Consider the following 21,179-nt stretch of genomic DNA (forward strand, 5'->3'; position numbering starts at 1 on the left):
GGCTGGGGTGTCGTAGCAAAGGTTACGCTCACGACCTGCTTGCTGTCCTGATGCGTGATTCCGAAGCAGCTGCCAACATGCGTCACATCGGCTTTGAATCCGGACGAGCGAAACTCCGACGCAGGCCACTTGCAGTAGCGCGCATGTCAAGCTCCATCGGGAATGTCTGCCACCACTTCCGCAGCAGACTTTGCGAGGAGACTACCCGATGTGTCGTGCATAGGAAGATCCGGCATGCGCTCAATTCGCCGCTCAATCATCTGGCTTTTCTTCGGCGCATGTCAGCACTCAGGCTCACTGAAGTGAGTGAGTGTTACAAGGGGTCTCCCACCGCAAGACCGACATATGATCGAGCCAGCCGCAAGCGAAAAGACTGCGATGCCTCCTGTCGACCAATTTATGCATTCTGTGTACTCACACTCACTCTATTCTACTATGCCGAAAGCGTAAGATGACAGACAAAGCGGTGGAGCAAGCTTCTGTGCCCGCGCGTGTCTTGAGCATCATCGTAAATGCGAACCTTCCTGCTCGCGCGCAGCAACAAAGCAGTGCGGAGTGTGAGTCTTGAGCGTCATTTCCGATGCCCAACAGCGTCGGCCATTCGCACTGCGAGAAAGCATGCTATGAGCTCTCGACTTGACCCAGCTCCTTGCGACTCATCGTCACCGCCAAGCGAATTTCTCAGTCCCTCCAATCGGTGGGTGAAGGCAGCACAGTCAAAGTACAATCACAATCTGACTTCGAAGGCAGATTCCGCGGGAGCGTTTGCGCTGTGTTGATGAAAACGTGGCGGCCGGGGCGCGCCAAGAGAAGCCGCAATTGACGGTGTTACGTACACATGCGCTAGTAGTGGCAGTTGCATGTACCGTGCAGTACCGCGCAGCCGGGAGTCCGTATCAACAGCACCCAGTAGTTAGAGCGAGTGACTGCAGCCCCACCAGCTCACCTTTCGTCATAGAGCTGGATGGCACCGCCTCTCGGCAGGTCACTCAGCGAGGCAGGTGCCAGCATGATTCGGAGGAAGTTCTGGGCGCTTACCATAGTGTAGCAGTAGCACCTTCTATGCACACCTTGGGGGCAAAGCACAGCACGAAGCACCGAACACCCTTACATAGCGGAGCCTTAATTGACCTGTTACAGTATTAGGACCGACGCTTCCCGATTCGCGCAGCATTCACAAACGTTGATTACTACTACTACTACTACATTGTGATACCGTATGCTGATACAGTCTCGTGCCTACAGCCCAGGCCTAGCAGTCACGAGACTCGAAAATCTTCAGATCTGCGTGGTCTGGTGCCTCGGCTTGCGACGAGCCGTTGCGCCGTGCTGACGGCACACAACATCGGCTCCAACTTTCAACGCGCCCTGATTGCCGTCGTGGCTGCAAGTTTAGCTCGAGACCACGTCGGATAATTGCTCCAGGAGCTGCTGGCTTCGAATACGCCGTGGTGGACGAAAGCTCTTGAAGGCAGTCCTGCAGCAGTAGTCATAGTGGTTTCAGGAAGACGGCAGAGGGTGTGTCGCATTCTGACGGGCACTGCGCCGTCTTGGTCGGATGTAAGCTGTCATGAGAGGTTGACCCCCAGCAAGCTATTCAAAGGTCAGAAAGCACGTCAGAAGAGTAACGTACCAGATTGCTCAGACTGCCTTTAGCGAGCTTCAGCTGCCTGAGTGCGTCGGCTCGTCGAGTCAAGCCTGCTTGACGACGCCTTCCCACGACTCATTCTGCTCAATCGCCCAGAGCTCGCTAGGTGGACGAGTGACAGGTATGAGTTATCGGTCGGCGCTGCAGACTCCGAACTTTCTCAAGTCCGTCCGCTGAAAACGCGTGAGGTACTGAAGTGGCATCGAAGCCACGACGATTGCCGCGGAACTAAGACGATTGACTACACAGCACTTCGCCAACCACAAGGATACGGTAGGAATCAGAGACACTTACACTACGATCATTTCCCTCTGCTGCCCCTCGCGCCCTTGTGACTACAGGGGTAGTCTGAGTGAAGGTCCAACTACTTTAGGATTCGCTGCGTTCTGCTCACGTCATTAATGGTTGCGCAGTCTTCTCATAGCCGCCTGTACTTCCACAAGCTGCCACTTTCCTTTCCTCGACTCATGACTATTGATTGTCGACTGGACGGGCATCGCAACACTCGCCTCGCCACTCCGGCAAGCCTGGCGCTGTCGCATTGCAGTAGCACCACGGAGCCTGCATAGAAGAAGACCGGTTGTCAAATCCTCCTCTTGCCCAGCTGATTCTCGATGAGTCGCCAACCCCCCGGCAGTTCCTCGCCTGGAATCCATGACGACAATCAGCAGAGGCCCGCCCGGCCCATCACACTACCACCCTTACTGCCTCTAGCGTCGAGCCAAGCGGCCAGGCACCAGCTGCGCCCTTCTGGTTCCCCATGGCATCCCGATCGCGATGACAGGTTGGTCCTTCAAGCCCCTGCACCCCACTCAGCAGCTCGATACAGCCAGCCTCAGTCTCACCCGCCCTCCTCGCATCAATTTGAGGCCACACGCTTCCCAGCTTTGCCAGATAACGCAGATGTTGCAGCACGGGGAAGCCTCCATGCAGGACGTCGTCGCATCCCAGAAGACTCCCAGATGTCTTTCGATAGCCCAACACAAGCTACACGTTCGACGCCATGGCATCGCACATCTTTCGCCGAGAGATCCGAAGGGAGAGATTCGCACAATGTGCACTCGTCGCGCTGGAGGTCTCACTCATTTAGTAGACGTCAAGAACCGAGTGGTCTGCCAGCCTCCTTGCTACACGTCGACCAGTCTGGGGCGCAGAATGTCAGGACCGAAGATGCAACTCCCCCAAACAACAATGCACACATCACGAGTGCGTCTTCAAGCTCGAATCCCTATAGAAATGCTTTGCCAGGCGTCGGTGTGGCACCGCATCACCCTTTGACACCGCCCCGTGAGCTAGGCTACACACACCACCATTCCTTTGCAGCGCCACTTGCCCCTCGAGACTTGGAAAGCCACTTGCTACCTCTTAATCAAGAGTCGTTTTCATCTTCCAAGAGATTGCGGTCTCTGTCGCCGTCGAGGCGACAAATGACTGTTCATCGCAAAGGGCTACTCGGACATGCACTTCACCAACCTCATCCGCTCCAAGTGGGCTACAGCGGACAGGTGCCGCTCCGTGACGCTGACACTTGGCATATGTCCGCGAACATTGCGGCAAATGACGGACCAAGGACGTTCAATCACGGTGCAGACCTCTCCACAGCGGAACGACCGACTTCTGGCGAGTCATCAATGCAAAAATCGGGGAAACGTCTCCGTATTTCGAGGGCCTGTGACCCTTGCCGCCGTCGCAAGACCAAGTGCGATGTCGTCGGAGTCTTTCCAGGCGAAGAAGGGCACCCCGAGTCGATGGCTACCAATCGGGCGGAGAGCAAGAACGACATGTTCATTCTTCGACCATGTTCTAACTGCGTTCGCGCCCGGATCCCTTGCACCTATCTCAAGCGGGCACCGAAGCGAACTTCAGTCAAGGAGTATGTTAAGGAGCTAGAAGGTCGTCTAGCTGCTCTCGAATCACAGAGACCCGTTAGGGGTGCGCCGTCAAGTGAGGAGAGCGGAAGCGATGGAGATGCGATGCAGACCCCAGCTCATGACGTGGTCGAGCCTGGCGAAGACGACATGGGATCCGACACTCGCAGTGGTCGACGGCCATCATCCAATTTGGGAGCGCTGGGGAGCCAGCCTTTCGCTACAATCTCAAACTCACTAACGCAAACCGATACAATCGGAGACGAGAATCTCCACTCGCCAGGTAGTGACCTCTGTTCCGAGGCGGAGAGCAATGAGCGATCCCGTGATTTTGAAGGGTCCATGGCGTCCGTCAACGATTTTCACGGCAGGCCGTGGTTCCACCACATCGCCACGCAACGCGCCGGGAATGAAGCAGCAAAGCCTCCAGGTCTCGACACTTTACCCGCTCGTCTCGATCACGCCGACGCTGCCTTTCAAGGGTTCTTCAAGTCCGAAATCTACCGCGCACTGCCATTTCTGACCCCGTCGCGCCTGGCTCAAGCTGCGGATGTTACTCGACTTCACATCACTGTAGAGCATTTGACTAGTCTACAAGCCCGACGGAGCGATCTTGCTTTGCCGCCTTTGCAGCATCGAGACTATGCTTGGCGCCATCGGTCACGCCTCGAGATGCATCAATCTCTCACGGCGCTCGAAGCAACGCTGATCCGCACAGGCCGGGTGACGGTACCGCCAGTCGCTTTGCTGCATCAATCAGCTTCGACTGTGCAACAGACGGTGGAGCTTTTGCGGCGTCGGACAGAGGAGAAGCGAGCTGAAAGAGTCTTTGACAGTGACCTTCATCTCTTCATGGTCATACATCGCCTTCGCCAAGGCGTTGAAAGTCGCCAACATCTGGCAGCAGCTGAGGCCGCTATCTGTGCAGCAGAAGCTCCTGATGATGATCGCGCAGGCTGGAGTGCCAGACAAACGGCAATTCTACTCCTCGATGAAATTCACAGATCCCTCTTCGCTGGTGGTCGCGAGGCTTCGGAAAGCTTTGCGAGTCGACAAATCACCTCGCTAGGAGGGAATGCTTTGGACCAGAAAAGCTCTAGGGTCAGCAAGGTCGTTGATCTTGTCCGCAATTTGAGCCACGCGCCTGCCGCTAGCGCGCTCGATCGTGCGATCTTGCTCGAAATGCTTGGGTTTTTCCTGCCTCGTCTTGCTGTTCAAGACGACGAGCTCGCCGCAATTACGGACAGTGACTCCAAGATGGACATCTCGAGCTCCAATCAAGCAGACCAGGTTCGCCATATGCGCAGGTGAGTGTGTATGGCACAAGATCGTGGTGGTCAGCTCCATTGACGCCATGCTGCCTGGTCGCAGAGGTCTTCACATTGTCTTGCAAAATCTCAAGAGAGCTCGAATCCTGTGCCTTCGGGTCGAGAACCTTGCCGCAAAGAGCCTCGACCTTCGCGACCTCGCAGAAATGGTGGATTCTTTGTGTGACCTCTCGAATTCGTCGACGGGATTTCGTACGCTGGCAACGCTCGCGGGTCCACTGCTCGCTAGCACGGCGCTTTCGACGGCTCATCTAGCTTTGACAGCTGTTGCTGTGTTAAGTGCTAGGATCAGAGAGGATGCAGCCGGGAGCACACTGGTGCAAAAGCAAAGTTTAGCAAAGCAAGTACAGATTATTACTAGACAGGCGCGCAGTGTGCTCAGTGAGGTCACAAGTGCCGCGTCAGCCGATGTTCTCGGCCTGCAACATCTCTACTGGACGTGCCAGGACTACGGCGAGCGCCTTCTTGCCGCAGCACCAGATACCACTGGCACTGAAAGCACGGTGCCGATCCAGATGGCGGAGGACCTCTGGACACGGACTTCGTCCATTTTCCAGGAGAGCGGGCCGCTCGGCGGCATCCTCATGTTCTCTTGAGCCTTCCCAACGTTCCGAATCCGCAGGGCTTGAGCGACCACGTGGACTTGTATCTCTCTTCCCTATCCATGACAAGCCGGTTTCACGACCACTGCCACGTTTCCGTGTTCCCATCGGTGCGAATCTCACGTCGCAACTAGCCACAAATGACTCCGAGCTCATACACGAAAGTCCTCCCATGTCATTGCGATCATAATACATGTAGCAATATACCGCATCCAAGAATCGAAAGACCAAGCAGTACAGTATCGAAATGCGCTTCAAAATAGCCTGGGTGTGTACGAGCATCGTGATCAGTCACGGCAACACCGGAGACCCCCAAAGCTTCGACTTACCAATTCAGAATGCGTTCGCTCTGGAGACAAGGAGGCAATGATGGGTCAGAAGACTTGTGTAGCATACGCACAGCGTCCGAAGGGGCCCGATCGCACGCACCACACTGTCCGGTTTGTAGTTGAGAGCCGCAAATTCTTCTAACTCGTCGATTTCCCTTCTGCCAGACTGCAGGTCCATTTCTCGATATGACACCACCCTGGTACCTTGCCAAAGGTCGTATCCAACCCAGACGATCGGAAACACAATGACCGCTGGCATGCGTTTTCCAGAACAAGAGACAGAATGAGCTCCTTTGTCTGCGACACCGAACCTGACGGCTAGTTACCCAGGCGTACTCACGTAGATATGTGGTCACGAACGTGTCAGCCGCCCATAGTCCCCTCATGAAGACCTGAAAGCCGGCCAATAGGATAATGATGCTGAAGATCAGGACCACAAACCAGCTCAGGTATGGCTGCAACGGTGCGATGTACGCTAGAATGGCCAGTAAGGTAGAGGTCAGCCCTGTTCGCCAAAACCGAATACCGCCGACTTGCAACTAACGCAGATCCGACCTTGCAAGACCTTGCAAGCCAAGTCCACGGTGAAAACGACAGTAGGTGATCAAGATCGCCCACCAGCAGACAAGGATTGAAACAGCGCTGAGGTCGTATAGGTAACCGAAAGCTTTCTCGGCACCGATCGATCCAATGCCCAGGTCTGAGTCGAGGAAGATTCCAGGTCAGAGCGAGCTCATCCAAGCACATCAGCAGCATCCAACGACGCCAGACTCACAAGCAAGCGGTCCCCATAAAGACGTGGCGACGAGCGACCAGAAGGGAAGGCCGGCTTTAGTGCATTTGCGGAAGATTCTCGGGGCCCTGCCTTCCAGCGCGAGAGCATAGAGAGCTCTGCTAGCGGCGTAAAGATCTGCTTGAGCCGCGCTCCATGTGACGACGACGAGCACCGCATTGATGAGGTTCGGTAGAAATTTGATGCGCGCAGATTCGATGGCAATGACGTAAGGGGAGGCTGAAGCGGTGCTGGAGTCTGTGAGAAGCCTGTCGTCGGTGTAAGGCACGCAAAGGCCCACGAAGAGGACGGCGAGAACGTAGAAGAGTCCAATTCGATACGCGACCCTCTTGATAGCTTTTGGCACATTCTTCCGGGGCGCTTCGACCTCTCCTACGCAAATGCCGACAATTTCGGTGCCAGCAAAAGCAAAGCTTGCAGATACGAGCACACTCCAGAATGCCAAGAATCTGCCCCACGATCCAGAGATTCCGCCTTCAGGTGCTCCATCAGCGCCTCGAGTCCAAAGAAATTGCGCCATTGGACCTGGGTCGCGCCAGTACCTCCCGCCGATGAATTCGCCGGTGGGCCCACCTCCCAGGTCGAGCACCAACATCAGAATGATCAGGCCGACGACCGTCACAACCTTGAGCGTCGACATCCAGAATTCGACTTCTCCGAACCACCGCACCCCAGCAAAATTGACAAATGTGACTAGAACCAGAAGAATAGAAATCCAGACAGCAGGGCTGATCTTTTGTTCCACATCCCAGAAGCCTGATGGTTCGAAGCCACAAGAGGAGTAAAGATCCGAGCACGAGAGCTCAACATGTTGATTCCACTGATGGACAGGCAGTCCGCGCCAACTCACCGATGATCAATGCAGTCGCGCTGATTTCGGTAGGGATGCAGATGCCCCACGAAAACCAGTACATCCACGCCAAGCTTGCTCCGAATCCAGGAGAGACGAACCTTCCAGCGTGGATGATGAAAGATGTCGGGAAGAGGGTAGCCATCTCGCCCAAAGCAATCATCAGACCCCAAACGAGAAAGCCCATGAAGCTGTAAGCGAGCAGGGTCGACAATGGTCCGGCGCTCGCCAAGCTCGTTCCCAGCCCGACAAAGAGACCCGTTCCAATGGTGCCACCCAGCGCGATCATCGCCATGTGTCGTTGCTTGAGACCTCGAGTGACGTGGCCATCCTCTTCATCTTCAATGATTCCCATGGACTTCAAGTTGGCCTCCTGCACCGACGCGTCTACCGCCGTGGGACCGGTCTCCATGACTGCCAAGAATTTCTCATTCTTTGCGTCACATTCGATGCCATCCGCGCTACTGGGACTCTGTGACCGCGAGCTGCTAGCTGCTGCTTGCTTCTCCCCCGACTGGTGCGCAGCTTGTCTGCTCGGTTTCTTGGCCAGGGTCGTGAATTCAATCTCGTCGCGGAGCGACATTGTGGGCGACTTCTCGTCAGCAAGCGTACAAGGATGAAGAGGAGGGACGTTTGAAGGGACTTTGGTGCGAAGATCTCGAGTCAAGAGTCGCTGCTCTGTATCTATATGAGATGAGTCTTCGCCACCCTTTGCTGCTTTTTGTGGTCAGGCACTCGCAAAGCACAACATCGCCTTGCCCACAAGCCAAAGGGTTGAGACTGATTGACCACCCACCCACGCGACCTTGAATTCGCTTATCAGTCTCGAGTGCAAATGCACCTGCAGGTCAGAAAAGTTCCAAACGCAGTTCCGTCTACTGATGATGCAAAAGCTCTTCTGTGACCGACCCCCCCAAAGCGATGCTGCATTACTGGTATTCGCATTGCCTTTGCTAGCGCTAGCGACCAGTGCACCTACAGCAAGAGTCGATATGCCAGCGTCAAGCTCGACGCCGACTTTGCCGAGATAATCTCATCCGGCCTGCTGTCCTGCTGGTCGGTCCATGGGTTGAGCCTTCCGAGCACCAGCAGGGTGGAGGAGGGGTTGTGTGGACTCGAGTCATAACACGAGGGCGGGCAGCAGCTCGGTGGAAAATTTTGACTATCATCGGCTGCTGCTGCTGGGATGCGAGGTAAGAGCTTCGTGTCATGCCTCGCGCAAGAAGCCGAGACGCGCAAACTTTTTTTTTTTTTTCCCGCGGCATCGGGCGGAAAACACACGAGACTGTCGTTTTCAAGCTCCGCTTAGTGTCTTCCCATTTTCGACCGCCGGGTCATTGCAGCATCACACCACGGACATGCCTCCGTTGCTAGTCAGTCCACCGTTGCGCAGACTGACTGGGATTCTCATGTACCGGGCCAGACATTCGGTCACTTGGCTATCTGGCATTGAAGGGTTTGCGCTCTTCTACACTGTCGACCGTTTCGTACACGAAGATGAAGGTGTTGCGCGAGGGTCGTTGTATCATCGCACCCACGCACACTGACTCGGCCACCTCGGCATTCGCCATGCGGCCCAAGATGCGGGAAGATGGCACGAGGTCGCTCGAGCAGATCATGCGGGGGGGGCCATCAGTTAGCGACATCCACAGGCAGCGACATCCGATGCCTTGGCACACCTTCACCCAATCCCCTCCTGACCAAAAGCGCACAGGTAGATGTAGTCGTGGCACCGCTACAAGAGTTCGTGCACCCCTTTTCAAGGGGCAAGTACACGATGCTTACGAGACGCTGTCATGGGCTAACTCGACCCGGAAGAAGGCCTTCGGCACAAGCCAGCGTGTCAGATGAACCCAAGGCCTGTCAATGAGGGGTCGCCCGTTTCATCTCTCCTGGGGTCGCTTGCGACGCGGTGGCGGCAGGGGCGGAAAAGTGATAAAAAAAAGGCTTCGATCATGACATCTGTCGATGCTCGGCTTGGGCGCGGAGGCTATATATATGTTCGGCAAAAGCACCGAGAGGGCACACTAAATGATCTTTGATTAGGCTCATTTGACCACCGAAATTCGATTCAGCCACAGATTCTCGATTTGTGCGCGAATGGATCTGAGCGATCGAGGCACATTTGCTGCATGGCTGTTGCTGGTGTCAGCTGTGTGGCTTGCAAACGCAATCAAGGTCCGTGCTCGGCCTTTGTCGGGTAGGGAACCGAATTTTGATGATGAGTGTGAGATTTCCGATCACGTGTCCACTTGCCGCCAGCTCCACTTCAAGATCTGATGAATTTGAATCGGGGGCTCTCGTGAAAGTCACGAGTAAATCAACTGTTTCCTGGCGCGGGCATGTGTCGCCTCGGCTTTTTAGGATTGCGCCCTCATCATCACCCGTTCAGGTTGCTCAGGTGTCCTGATCGACTTTTACAGTCAAAGTGCTACAATTACATACAAGCGCTGGCGCTGGCGCGCCCAAACAATCTCCGGTCATTTGCACTTGTCCATCTACCGGACGCCCTGTACGGCATTTATTGCTTATTCCGCATTTTGCGCAGACGTGCTCGGTCGACAAATCGCAAGAGGTGGATTCTGCGCAAATGTTGCGAATGGTGTTGACTGGATGCTGAAGCGGGACAATATTCAGCAGGGCCGCATCACGACGCTCACGGCATGCTTCCTCTAGACCCGCCTGGCCTAGAGCGATCGAAAGCAAAAGTCCATTTGACGCGGGTCCCAACGCAATTCTAACCGAGCCCCCTTTCCGCACGATCAGCATGGACGCGTTTGCCTCGATTCACAGCTTTTGACTTTAGCAAAGTCACCTCGGCGTCGGGCATCTCCACACCTCTTACACTTGGTGGCACGGCTAAGGTCTGTGAGAGACCTCCCTCCTTTCACCTGGCTTCCATCCTTGCCGAATCGCTATAGGTCCCGAGTGGCTGCGACGCACAGCTCCATTCGTGGCTGCCAAAGACCACGTCATCCACCATCGTGACAGCCCTCGCACTGCAAGCGTGAGACTCGATCGCGGTCAGTGCCTGAGTCACGCTACACACCCTTACGTCGCTTAGGATCACGCACGTCTCTTCAAGCACCTCTGCGGACAACAGGCGTGGTCCCATCTTTCCTGGCAGGCGGTCACACGTGAAAACGGGTTCACAAGGAGTGCGATCGTGTTTCACTTGACCCATTTGTGTCTGGTGGATCATACAGGCTGCAAACGAAACGTCGATGCTGGCCGCCCCTGAAAAGTGCTCACACGTGTTCGGAACCTTTGGCCCGATTGCGACATTCTGCGACACTCGGTCATCGTGTTCGTCAGAGGATGCCATAAACGCACATCCTTGAGCTTCGTCTGCATGAGCCAGTGCTGGGCTGCGGCGACCAAGCTTTGGAGATTGTATCAGAAACGGGAAGCGTTTTCCCGCAAGACTCCCCATTCGCCATCATCCATCGTGCGACGGCTATTGCCGAAAGGGGCGGGGCGTTGACCACTGTTGGGCGTCCCGACGGGCCTGCCGTCGCCCGTATATTACGCGAAGGTCGCTGCACCACATTCGTGATTTTTTTACGAGGACACGACTTCTGCTTCGATTGCATCGCTCTCCTAGGCAACCTCTTCGCGACGACCACTAGCCTACCTTCTCACATCGCGTCAAGTGTCACATCTTCTCCAAGCAAGATGGTCTCCGAAGACCTTGCAAGGCTGAGCTGGCAGAGGGTGACCTTCGATCACCTCGCAACCTTCTCGGGCTGGCTCGTGCCCTCGCGAGAGGATCGTTACGAGCACTCTATGTGGTCTTTGCTTTTTCAAACAACTCTGCCCAACCTGCTGCTCGTTCTGCACGCCCATCTCTTCCTTCGCTACCCCGAAAGCCGATCTCTAAGACTTATTCTGATGCCAATCATCGTGCTGACCGCTCTGCGCTGCGCCTTTGCGGGAAAGATCAATCCTTCCAAGTTCAATCAGTACAACTTTATGACGTCCGTAGCTGCCGTCTACACCAGTTGCAGAGCAATAGTCTGGGCCTTTCCAAAGAAGGCCCCCCAATGGACCGGCAATAATCGTCGTGTGAGTGAATGCAATCATGCTTGCACGGCGCCCGCCGTGTCCGCCAACCGCTCGATATGAGCCCAGCTTACCGTCACTTTTGGATTCCGCTGTCCACTCTGCGGGCGTTGACAGCTACCGCTCGCTGTCGAGTTGGTGATTACGCAACGAGGTGCCTGTTGGGACTGGGGCATACCAAAACCGCCCACAAAGCCTCATCAAGAGTTCCTTTGGGACAGCTTCAACATTTCAGCCACTGGGCTCATCCTCTTTGACCTTCTTACCACCTTCATCCAGCACCCCGCCGTGACACCTAAGAACGAGCTGATGACATTAGAGGAGCGCAGCAGCGGTGTCCTCGGCGACTATCACCTGATTGTGGGTGAGTGATGTGACCGTCGGACGCACGATGTGACTCATGCGGCTTTTTCACGCTGCCTGTCTGCCTATCCCTCCTACGATCAGTCACATTCTGCATAGGCGTTCTAGTCGGGTGCATGTGAGTGCTGACTTCTCGAAGGGCGACATCTTACTTTGGCTAATTGGACTTGAACTCTGCTGGTCTGCACCACCTCGTGACAGCCTCCAAACCTATCACACTCTATTGGCCTTGATCTTCGTGGCCATCTTTCCCAGCACCCAAGCGACATGGGCTCCCAGGCCTCTGGATGCTCCGTGGAAGTCGACTTCGTTGAGCGAGCTGTGGAGCAAGCGGTGGCACTCCTTCTTCAGGTACATTTTCCTCAACCTTGCATATCGACCTACCAACGCCCTCCTGAAGCTGTTACGAGTACCATCCAAGCCGCGACGAGCCGCTTCAGTCCTGGCCGTCTTTGTGCTTTCGGGCTTGATCCACGAAGTAGCTCAAGAAGGTATGGCCATCCGAGCTCCAGCTGCCCTTTCCGACCCGGAAAAGGCTCTATTTCATTCTCGGCAAGGCTGGGGAGCAAGGAACTACACCAGCACCTGGTTCTTCACCATGTCGGGCATCGGCGTGCTCTTGGAAGACCTCTTCACCTCTCTCACCGGTATCAAGGTCCAAGGCGTCTGGGGAAACATCTGGACCCTGACTTTCATTACGCTCACCGGAATGCCGCTGGTAAAGGTGAGCGGGGGGGGGGGGGCTCCATTGCAGTGCCATCGCTCACTGTTTCACTGAAGCCAGGCTTGCTTCCTCGCATTGCGCTGCGGCTAACCCGTCTGCACAGGTCTGGCACGCGCAAGGTATGGCTGCCGAAACCTCCGCAATCGGCTTTACGAAGCCGCTGGTTGATCGTGTCGTCGACTTGCTCATCAAATTGCAAGGAGAGTCTGTCTCGAAGGCTTGAGAGCTTCTTGCATCTCTCTTTGCCCTGGCACGCCAGTCGCGCTCAGTCAGATGCTCAGCACACTTGCAAGAAATTCGCCTACATCTCACTCCTTGAGGAGGTCCCGACCGCCTTCCGTCTAGGGGAAATTTTTCTGCGTTTCCATTATCATGTCCTCCTCCCGTGCTGCTTGCTGCGACCAGATACATGTGCTCTTAACAATTTTTGGCCTGCATGTGATGCTTATCGCTGCTCAGGCGAATGCTACACGTCTCGCCTCGCCCGCATCTCGTCCGCATCGCCCTTGCTCACTGCTCCGTTACGCCCATCCCCTTTCCCACCATCAGACCTCTAAGGACTCCAAGCATTGCCCTTGACTGTGAGCGACAAACGAGATCTCTCAGATCGGAGGTCTATGGGTTGCTGTTGGGAGGAGCAGGCATCTGCGAGCTTAGAACTTGCCTGCGATGTGACACGAACGAAGATCGCATCAGTAGCTTGCAAATTTGGAGAGCTCCCTCTTCCAACAATGCAGACGGGATGAGGCTCACCGATGAGCAGATTGCCAAGCATCTCCCTTGCGGTCACCCAGGCCGTCCAGCCAAAGGTCGGAAAGTCTAGTGTGGAAAAGAGCACGTCGGCCAATCCGAAGGGCATCATGGGAGGAATCCAACCTGAGAAAGGGGAAGTGCGAAAGCGGATAGAGAAGGAGGTGTTCAGTGTGGAGCGCCGCGCATTCACTCAGCTAGCTGCGCTGGACAGACTGACCTTGCGCGAGTTCCAAAGCCCAGCATCCGGTCTCGGGCATCATGTACTGCTTCACCTCCCCTCGCCTCAGATGATGCTGCGATCCTGGGCGGTAGATCTGAAAAGCGTTGCATGAGATTACTGGTATGCTAGCAGCTCACCCAACTTCTCAAGCAGCCGACTGCAAAGCAGTCCGTGCTTTGGGCAATGCTGGCTCCGCATTCCTAGTAACCGCTGCACTCACCTCGGCCTCCACACCGTGAGCAAAGAATGCTCGCTGCTCGCCAGTCAGGATGTGGAAGTAGTCGTCGGCCGTATGCCTGCCTGTATGACCCTCTGTGCCGATAGGCGTGCCAAAGAAGATGAGATACTCGGTGATGGATGCGTGGATGATGTACATGCTTCCCATCGCTCCTGCATCACGGGATGGGTTTGGGCCAATTATGAGCAATGAGAAAGAGAGCTACTGGCAGTGTGCCATTCACCTCCTGCATTGTTGAAAATCCACTCTGAAGGCACATCGATGCTCCTAGAATTCAGATAGGGAGCCAACTTGTCATCCGCATGCAGCCTCCTCAAGATCTCATCGAACACATCCTTCGTGGAGTTGTGTCCCGCGCCGGTCACCTCCCTTGTGATGGCGTGAAGAGCCTTCGGATCGAAGATGTAATGGTTGGATTTGATGCTTTCCAGCCAGCTTACGGCGTAGTAGATTAGGATCACTGCGGTGCTGATCAGAGCGAGACGACGTGGCCAGATAGATGGAGTGCTCTGGGACAATTTCGAGCTGGCTTTGGGCTTGGTGGGTGCGGTCTTGATGCCGTTGGGCTTGCTGGAAGGAGTCGGAGATGCTCGTGTGCGAGACATTGTCGCAGCTCAGGATATGAGTGTGGATGGCGCAGTCTGCAGAGTGGACCCCAACCACAATTGAATGGATGGAGTTGCTGGAACAATTTTAGTGTCGCCGAAGGCGCAAAACGCCTTCCTACGAAAGGGAGAAGATCTGGCCAGCGATTGGTGCTCGCTTAGAGATGCAAGGAGCGTGAATAATGTACTGCGCGGCGAAGTCAGAGTCGCAGGTGATGGATGGCCGGGGACGTAAAGACAGAAGCAACAATAGGCCGACCCAGCGAGTTGGAGGAGGACATGGAGGTGCGTCGAGATGATGTGAGCTGAGGACGATGGAGAGATGGGACCATCTCGCTGAAGTGGACATGCAGAGCAGACATCACCCGACTCGCATGCGCAGTCAAGAGTCACGAGTCAAGTCCACCCTCACACCACATATCCCCCGCCTTTCGATTCAAGATTCACAAATCATTCGATATTAGTTGCGTTCGCGTTGCTCTTCTGTTGATTCAAAGATCGCATGCTTATTATTGCTTCAATCACGTGAATGTTACTCTGCTGCCCGCGAATCGCGAAAATGCGCGCGCGGCACGTTTGATCGAGAGCAACCGCGTTAAGGGCAAAGCGGCGTTTCGCCCCGCGAATCTTTTTAATTTGCTTCGCGAATCAGAATCACTCGATGCATGCGTGCCATTTCCTCATGCCACCGCGTCTTGATTCGTGATTCTGGATTCACATTTATTGATTGTTATTTGATTCATCAGTTGATTCAATTCAAAATTGATTGTAGTTTTGAGTTTTGAGGCTGATGAGTCAAAGAAGTCTTAAGCTTAAGTCTTGTGTCACGAGTCTGCTCTCGGCGCCAGATAATTTGAATCGTGAAATAGTCCAGCTCATTCTTGACTGTCCGGCTTTCCACTCCGCCCAGATGACCGATCACGAATCCACTCAACCCACGCCTGATCAGTGCGGGATTCAGTCGATCAAGAGAGTCGTGAGGCGGGCGTTATGAATCTGTCCAGAAGGTCCACAAAGTGCTCTCCGATGGGTTTGGAAATAGGATGGTGAGGATCTCAACTGGCGGCCGCTTCTCCATCATGCTGCTGCTCACCATGCCCTCGCGCTCTACATTCGTTGTGATTCGCGATCCTCGATTCGTGAGCGCCACAGACAAAGTACCGCCGTCAAAATTGACGGCCCCATCTGTATGCCTGCTGTGAGGGAATGATATGGAGTGGGCCAGCCATGCATGATGGACGAGTCGATGCCCCCACTACCAGCAGAGCGAAAGCTAGGCCTTTCTGGAATGGTTGGATGTCTCCCTCCCTGCTGATCGAGACGAGCGATAGGCAGGCAGGCGGCTTCATCAGCCAGCCAGCATGTGCTGCTGCAGCAGCATCCCGCCGTGCGGAAGCCGTCCGTGACGTTTCGGCTTTCGGCACCACCACCCTGCATGCATACGGTTTGTCCTGCGCTGCACCAGCCAAGGGTGGAGCATGCACCGGCCTGCACCGACTCCCTCTATGTGGGCCCTATATGTACCCCACACACTCCACACCACCAGGCACAGCAGCTAGGCGCGGCTGCTGGCTGCAGCAGAGGTCACACTCACTACATGGCACCGCGCATGTTTCTACGCCGATGCAAGACTCCGGTCACTCGAATGCGAGTCAAGAGCAGAGCGCATCGCATCGGTCACGGCTGGGATGGATTGCCATTGTGATCGACATTCCTCTCGGCGTTTGCAACCTCACCGCTGCAAAGCAGAATGGATTGCATGTTCTTACCTCACCCAATCCTCATCCCCTCACCGCAAACATCCGCTCACCAATCCTGCTGTCGGCCATCATTCCCATCCTGAAAGGCTGAGCTCAGACCCAGATTGAAGCCACGCTCTCACACTTGCAATGTCCACGTGAATTGAACCAGAACATGGAGATTGTGCACCATCAACCTCTTCTCCGCAGCTAGCCTCAGAGGCTGACCAGAAGCGGGAGAGCAAAGCGTAGTGCAAAATGACCATCTTCAAGAGCTCCGCTCCCTCCGTTGGTCGTTATCCCGACGACATTGATCTCTATGGTGAGTCGGCGAATAGCGGCACGCGTACCGCAACCATCTTGTCCGATCACCGCGCGCGCTGATGACCGTGGCTGTGCTACCGCACGCACACACACTCTCTCTTTCGACAGGATTCATGTTTGAGCATTTTCCCGAGGACAGGCCAGATCCAAGAGGTCGGAGCGCAGCGCTGCTCATTGACGACGATACGGGTGCAGGCTTGACGTTCGAGCAGGTCAAGGACAAGGTGGATCTGCTGTCTGTAGGCCTGCAGCAACATCTCGGCATCCAGGACGGAAGCAGCGTAGGCATCTTTAGTCCAAACAGTGTGCACTACCCCATCGCACTCTGGGCAAGTCATCGCATCGGCGCAGTCGTCAGCGCCGCTAATCCGGCTTTCCAACCAGACGAGCTGGCTTATCAGATCGACGCTGCGAAATGCAAAGCGCTGTTTGTGGGATATGAAAATAGGCAGGCTGGCTTTGCTGCAGCCCAGAGGGCTGGCATTCCCAAGCACCACGTCGTCCTGATATGCGATCCCGCCATCGTGGCCAACATGAGCACAGAAGATGGTGGAAGAGTGGAGGGAGCGTGGACTGTGAGGAGTCATGGCTCCCTTCTTTGATGCTTGCGCTGCCCAGCTGACTTGATTTGCAAATCTTGCGTTGATGTCAGATCGAAGGTCTGATCGCCAAAGGCCGCGAAGAAGTGAAGGCAAAGGGCGAAACTGCGCTCAAGAATGCTAGAGCGCCCAAGCTAAGTCCAGGGCAAGCGAGAAAGAAGCTTGCTTTCCTCAGCTTCTCTTCTGGCACCACAGGCTTGCCAAAAGGTGTGGCTATTGCCCATTCTTCGCCCATCGCCAATGTGCTGCAGACGGGCGTGTCGAATGGCGTGTCGATCAAGCCCGAGCTGTCCAGAGGCAGGTTCAGACCGTATCAAGACGTGAGCTTGGGCGTGCTCCCATTTTATCATATTGTGAGCTTGCAAGAGGTCGCATCCGTTCACGTGGAAAGGTGCCTGACACACACCAATCGCTCTCTTCTTGCACAGTACGGTTTGGTGGTGGTGCTGCACTTTACTTTCTACTATGGCATTCCGAACGTTTGCGTGCCAAAATTCAAGGGCATCGAGCCGATGCTGAGGAGCTGCATTCGATACAATATATCCACTTGGTGAGCTCGTCTGCTCGGTGCAAGGACGACTCTGCTGGATTTTAATCTAAGCATCGCTGCTCAATGCTGCCTTTATAGGTGGCTGGTGCCTCCCCAAGTGGTGTTGCTCTGCAAGGACCCTGCAGCAAGACAGTATCACGAACAGGTAGCCAAGGCGAGTAGATTTCAACGACTATTTGTGGGATTCGACTCCACCGACCTGACTGCATACAACATGCTTGCGATCGCAGATCGTTCACTTTATCATGATCGGAGCAGCTCCACTATCCGACGATCTCAGTCGGCAGCTCGACGCCATTTTGCCTGGTCTGGACTGGGGACAAGGGTACGGTATGACGGAAACGTGCACCGTGACAGTGAGCTCCAATCGTATCTGCGCTCTCGACGTTCGGCGCTCACTAGCCGAACTGTCTCCTCCAAACTCAGCTCATGCACCCGCTTGACACCAAGCCAGTCCTGGGATCTGCAGGACGCCTGATCTCGGACACAGAAGCCAAGGTCGTGACGCCCGAAGGAAAAGAGTGTGCAATCAATGAGCGAGGGGAACTGTGGATTCGGGCCCCTCAGAACACCCTAGGGTGAGCGGCGGCGGCGAAGCGCGCGTCCATACCACCTTTCCCACGCCTCATCACTGGCGAGGCCTCTTCCCGCAGATACTTCAATAATGCCCAAGCTACAAAAGAAATGTTCCTCGAAGGTAATTGGGTGCGAACAGGGGACGAGGTGTATTTCGATGAGCAGCAAAACGTCTTTATCACTGATCGCATCAAGGTGAGTTTGCGAAAGCCTGCCTGCTCTGGCAAATGACGTCTAAACGTGCGTCGTCGCTCGCCACTTTTACGCCATTAGGAATTGATCAAAGTCAAGGGATTCCAAGTAGCGCCGGCCGAGCTGGAAGGATGGATCTTGAATCATGCCGATGTGCGCGACTGCGGCGTCATTGGTCTACCAGACGAGTCTGCAGGCGAGAGTCCTTGCGCCTTCATAGCCTTGTCTGCGGACGCGGCGCAGCGCTGCCAGGGCGCTGCGAAGAAAGGCGAGCAGTCCAGGCTCAAGGCACTTGAAGCTATCAAGGAGAGCGTCATCAAGCATGTAGCGGATCACAAAGTCCGGTGAGTGTCCGAGGTGAGGAGGAAAACGAGCTTGCCGCTGCTTACTTCCTATCGCACCTGTTCCTGATCATCACAGTTACAAGCACCTTGGCAGAGTGGAGATGTGAGTCTGAGTGAGGTTGCGTGATGTTCCTTCCGCGGCTCACCGATCGTGAGCGTGCACCTGCCCCTGCGTCCTGCTTCATGTAGTGTGGATACCATACCCGCCACCGCCAGCGGAAAGATTCTTCGAAGAGAGCTTCGTGAATTGGGCAAGAAGCTGTCGCCTTTGCGGCCTCAGTCCAAGCTTTAAGCCATCTCATTGCGACTGATTGGGAGAATGTCACACTGGACCCGCTATGCATACTCTGAACTCTTGCATTTGATCACACTTGCGAATGTACGAGGACTCGCACACCTTTGCTGCTCCAGCGGCGGATGGCTGAGTTCGCCTAACAGCAAATACACCACCACTCGTCTGAAAGGATTTCTCCCGTCTTCAATGGGTCGAACCGCACGGAGAACAAGCAGCTTGCCTCATCCCTAGCCGGACCGTCCCTTTCTCCCGCTCACCCAATGAAGGAGTAGAGTGAGAGAAGAGGAGCTGAATATTCCTCTCTCCTTCATCGCTCAGACTACCATGGTGCTACTGACCGCTCGTTTCGAAAAGCGAGCGGCGGTCGCGGGCTAGGAGCGTCAAATATATGGAGAGGTTTGTTCGTGGCAAAGATGGACAGGCGCGAGCCATCCCTGCGAAGCTACGATCGTGAAATGTGGGTAGCGCAAGCAAACTGAACTGCGTTACTAGATCTCGTGTCTGCGTTGACTCAAAGCGGATTGTGCAAACGTGCGATTGTCGAAGGGTAATCTCTATCTCGACATGAAAAGGAAAGTAACGAGCTTGAGAAAAGAAGTTTCGGCTCTGTCAAGCTTGTCTGATGACAACGAGACGTGGATGATGATTGCTCTTTCATTGGCTTCGTTGTGGAAGCGAAGAATTTTGCGGCAGCGCGTCCGTGATCTTGGGTCGACGCGCTAAAATTTTGCAGATGCCTTGTCTGACTGCGCGTGCAAGCACAACGCAACAATCGAGAACATTCGATGATGCGCCAATTCACCAGCTCGTTGGAATCAGCTTTGCACCGCGTTCTGAGCCCTCTTCAGCAGCCGGCTGATCTTGCCCTGATTACTGGGGTTGGAGCCTGCGCTTTCATGACTGCCGCTGTCTCTTCGATCCAAGGCGCTGTTTCCGGTGGCTATGCTGGAGCCCCCAGCAGAGCCGCCAAGACTGTTGCGTTCGTGTCCCTTGGAATGCCCCAGAGCGCTGCGGCTCGTGTTTGAGCTGGATCTAGAAACATTCTTGTCCATCTCGACAAATTTGTACGGAGACCTGCGGTCGTGCGATCCCCGAATATCGGAGCCCAGCTCGACCAACTCATCCTCCTCTTCAGCTACGGACAGGTTCAGCGGCCGCTTGCCTTTTGTTGAGCTGGGCCGCCCATGCGTTTGGGAGGATGGTCCGTCAAGAGAGCTCGGTCCAGTCAGATCGCCATCGTCGAGCTCAGAAGCGTACGCGAAAGGTGTAGACGCACCAAAGAGCTGAGCGGTGTCTTCCTGATTGGAGGGGATACCGCGAGCTTGGGCGTGCGCTGCGCTAGGCGAATTTCCGTCCTGAGGCGTAGCAAATACTTCGAAGTCACTCTGCACGGACACTGCGCTTGGCCGTCGAAGATCCCCAGATGCGTGAATAAAGCGTTCCGCCTCATTCGAGGCAAGGGGAACTTCGTCCGCACGAAGCGCAGCGCTCAGACTGGGCATGTTTGGTCGAGACATTTCGCTTGATGCAGCACCTCGGATCGCGCTACGGGCGGGCGCTGGAGCCTCGGCCAGGGTGGACAAGAACGTATTGTTTTGGGGCGTTCGCGCATTTTCTAGATCGGCGCTTGGCGAGGGTATGGGTGGGGCAAATGAATGTCTTTGCTGCCCTGCAGGCATGTCTATCGGGTTGCTGCCTCTGCGAGATTCGGACACGCCTGCTACAGTCGTAAGGCCAGCCAAATCTCCTTCGTCGATGAGGTCCGCGTAGTCGGCGGCCTCATCCATGAGCTCCTCCTGCTCGTCCTCCATCCCCGCAATGCCGGGTGATTCGAGAGGCGGGGTGGCCGCACTGCGTGACTGACTCAAGCCACCGGTAGCCGCTGCGTCAAGACTGTGAGTTGGCGCTGGATCATTCGCGACCGCAGTGCCGGGCCTTGCCCAGCCATTCGTCCGAGACGCTTCAGCAGGTGCAGGGCGCCTGATGTGAGAGCCTGCTACCGTCAGGGAGTCGGACGGTTGATGCGAGTGGTGCGCGAGCGGAGAGCCGGTGCTGTCTGCCACTGCCAAAGGCGAAGGCTCTATCTCGGCCATCGGCGTGCTGGCAGAGACTTCAGGGTCTGCAGCAGAAGCCAATTTCTCCGCTTCCTTGATCAGCGCTTCTTGCCATGCGTCGTC

The 21,179-nt window shown here is 55.3% G+C and overlaps 9 protein-coding genes across 9 annotated transcripts; 5 read left to right on the forward strand and 4 right to left on the reverse strand.

Moving 5' to 3' along the window:
* Positions 1-2,262: 2,262 nt before the first annotated feature.
* Positions 2,263-4,827, forward strand: IE81DRAFT_344196 (hypothetical protein; the record flags this gene model as incomplete). The annotated part of the gene is made up of 1 exon (XM_025515784.1): positions 2,263-4,827. The coding sequence occupies one exon, from the start codon at positions 2,263-2,265 to the stop codon at positions 4,825-4,827; it is 2,565 nt and encodes an 854-aa protein (XP_025373294.1).
* A 43-nt stretch (positions 4,828-4,870) lies between these two features.
* Positions 4,871-5,440, forward strand: IE81DRAFT_344197 (hypothetical protein; the record flags this gene model as incomplete). The annotated part of the gene is made up of 1 exon (XM_025515785.1): positions 4,871-5,440. One exon carries the CDS (start codon positions 4,871-4,873, stop codon positions 5,438-5,440), a length of 570 nt encoding a protein of 189 aa, XP_025373295.1.
* Positions 5,441-5,579: 139 nt separating this feature from the next.
* Positions 5,580-8,292, reverse strand: IE81DRAFT_319518 (hypothetical protein). The gene is made up of 7 exons (XM_025512743.1): positions 7,419-8,292; positions 6,551-7,324; positions 6,320-6,475; positions 6,116-6,250; positions 5,876-6,027; positions 5,776-5,795; positions 5,580-5,710 (listed from the first exon to the last, which is right to left on the reverse strand). The coding sequence occupies exons 1-7, from the start codon at positions 7,999-8,001 to the stop codon at positions 5,701-5,703; spliced, it is 1,830 nt and encodes a 609-aa protein (XP_025373296.1). The 5' UTR covers positions 8,002-8,292; the 3' UTR covers positions 5,580-5,700.
* A 1,490-nt stretch (positions 8,293-9,782) lies between these two features.
* Positions 9,783-10,478, reverse strand: IE81DRAFT_84449 (hypothetical protein). Its single transcript, XM_025517691.1, has one exon. It carries the CDS (start codon positions 10,185-10,187, stop codon positions 9,816-9,818), a length of 372 nt encoding a protein of 123 aa, XP_025373297.1. The 5' UTR covers positions 10,188-10,478; the 3' UTR covers positions 9,783-9,815.
* IE81DRAFT_84370 (hypothetical protein) lies at positions 10,201-10,972 on the reverse strand. Its single transcript, XM_025517689.1, has one exon. The coding sequence runs from the start codon at positions 10,849-10,851 to the stop codon at positions 10,306-10,308; it is 546 nt and encodes a 181-aa protein (XP_025373298.1). The 5' UTR covers positions 10,852-10,972; the 3' UTR covers positions 10,201-10,305.
* Positions 10,973-12,910, forward strand: IE81DRAFT_84371 (hypothetical protein). Its single transcript, XM_025517690.1, has 5 exons — positions 10,973-11,483; positions 11,598-11,844; positions 11,928-11,961; positions 12,045-12,567; positions 12,671-12,910. The coding sequence occupies exons 1-5, from the start codon at positions 11,094-11,096 to the stop codon at positions 12,788-12,790; spliced, it is 1,314 nt and encodes a 437-aa protein (XP_025373299.1). The 5' UTR covers positions 10,973-11,093; the 3' UTR covers positions 12,791-12,910.
* On the forward strand, positions 12,748-13,635 carry IE81DRAFT_319522 (hypothetical protein). The gene is made up of 2 exons (XM_025512744.1): positions 12,748-13,231; positions 13,321-13,635. The coding sequence occupies exon 1, from the start codon at positions 12,940-12,942 to the stop codon at positions 13,144-13,146; it is 207 nt and encodes a 68-aa protein (XP_025373300.1). The 5' UTR covers positions 12,748-12,939; the 3' UTR covers positions 13,147-13,231; positions 13,321-13,635.
* On the reverse strand, positions 12,751-14,760 carry IE81DRAFT_319523 (C-8 sterol isomerase). The gene is made up of 5 exons (XM_025512745.1): positions 14,002-14,760; positions 13,761-13,930; positions 13,538-13,634; positions 13,321-13,443; positions 12,751-13,231 (listed from the first exon to the last, which is right to left on the reverse strand). Exons 1-5 carry the CDS (start codon positions 14,381-14,383, stop codon positions 13,221-13,223), a joined length of 783 nt encoding a protein of 260 aa, XP_025373301.1. The 5' UTR covers positions 14,384-14,760; the 3' UTR covers positions 12,751-13,220.
* A 1,620-nt stretch (positions 14,761-16,380) lies between these two features.
* IE81DRAFT_354981 (acetyl-CoA synthetase-like protein) lies at positions 16,381-19,413 on the forward strand (the record flags this gene model as incomplete). Its single annotated transcript, XM_025516668.1, has 11 exons — positions 16,381-16,444; positions 16,555-17,021; positions 17,099-17,398; positions 17,474-17,595; positions 17,674-17,740; positions 17,826-17,951; positions 18,022-18,173; positions 18,249-18,366; positions 18,445-18,707; positions 18,784-18,810; positions 18,897-19,413. The coding sequence occupies 11 exons, from the start codon at positions 16,381-16,383 to the stop codon at positions 18,997-18,999; spliced, it is 1,809 nt and encodes a 602-aa protein (XP_025373302.1). The 3' UTR covers positions 19,000-19,413.
* Positions 19,414-21,179: the final 1,766 nt, after the last annotated feature.

Source organism: Ceraceosorus guamensis (genome assembly GCF_003144195.1).
Source record: "Ceraceosorus guamensis strain MCA 4658 unplaced genomic scaffold IE81scaffold_2, whole genome shotgun sequence".
In the NCBI taxonomy this organism is placed as follows: domain Eukaryota; kingdom Fungi; phylum Basidiomycota; class Exobasidiomycetes; order Ceraceosorales; family Ceraceosoraceae; genus Ceraceosorus; species Ceraceosorus guamensis.

Bases quoted from the DNA above. Each gene is read 5' to 3' on its own strand.
- IE81DRAFT_319523 (XM_025512745.1), bottom strand. From the start codon at position 14,383: ATGTCTCGCACACGAGCATCTCCGACTCCTTCCAGCAAGCCCAACGGC. The intron at 13,931-14,001 runs GTGAATGGCACA...CCCGTGATGCAG, and splicing joins GATTTTCAACAATGCAGGAG to GAGCGATGGGAAGCATGTAC. The intron at 13,444-13,537 runs GTCAGTCTGTCC...CCCCTTTCTCAG, and splicing joins GGCTTTGGAACTCGCGCAAG to GTTGGATTCCTCCCATGATG.
- IE81DRAFT_84370 (XM_025517689.1), bottom strand. From the start codon at position 10,851: ATGGGGAGTCTTGCGGGAAAACGCTTCCCGTTTCTGATACAATCTCCA.
- IE81DRAFT_84371 (XM_025517690.1), top strand. From the start codon at position 11,094: ATGGTCTCCGAAGACCTTGCAAGGCTGAGCTGGCAGAGGGTGACCTTC. The intron at 11,962-12,044 runs GTGAGTGCTGAC...ACCTCGTGACAG, and splicing joins GGCGTTCTAGTCGGGTGCAT to CCTCCAAACCTATCACACTC. The intron at 12,568-12,670 runs GTGAGCGGGGGG...CCGTCTGCACAG, and splicing joins CCGGAATGCCGCTGGTAAAG to GTCTGGCACGCGCAAGGTAT.
- IE81DRAFT_319522 (XM_025512744.1), top strand. From the start codon at position 12,940: ATGTCCTCCTCCCGTGCTGCTTGCTGCGACCAGATACATGTGCTCTTA.
- IE81DRAFT_84449 (XM_025517691.1), bottom strand. From the start codon at position 10,187: ATGCTGATCGTGCGGAAAGGGGGCTCGGTTAGAATTGCGTTGGGACCC.
- IE81DRAFT_319518 (XM_025512743.1), bottom strand. From the start codon at position 8,001: ATGTCGCTCCGCGACGAGATTGAATTCACGACCCTGGCCAAGAAACCG. The intron at 6,251-6,319 runs GTTAGTTGCAAG...TGGCCATTCTAG, and splicing joins TCTTGCAAGGTCGGATCTGC to CGTACATCGCACCGTTGCAG. The intron at 5,796-5,875 runs GTGCGTGCGATC...CCTTGTCTCCAG, and splicing joins ACTACAAACCGGACAGTGTG to AGCGAACGCATTCTGAATTG.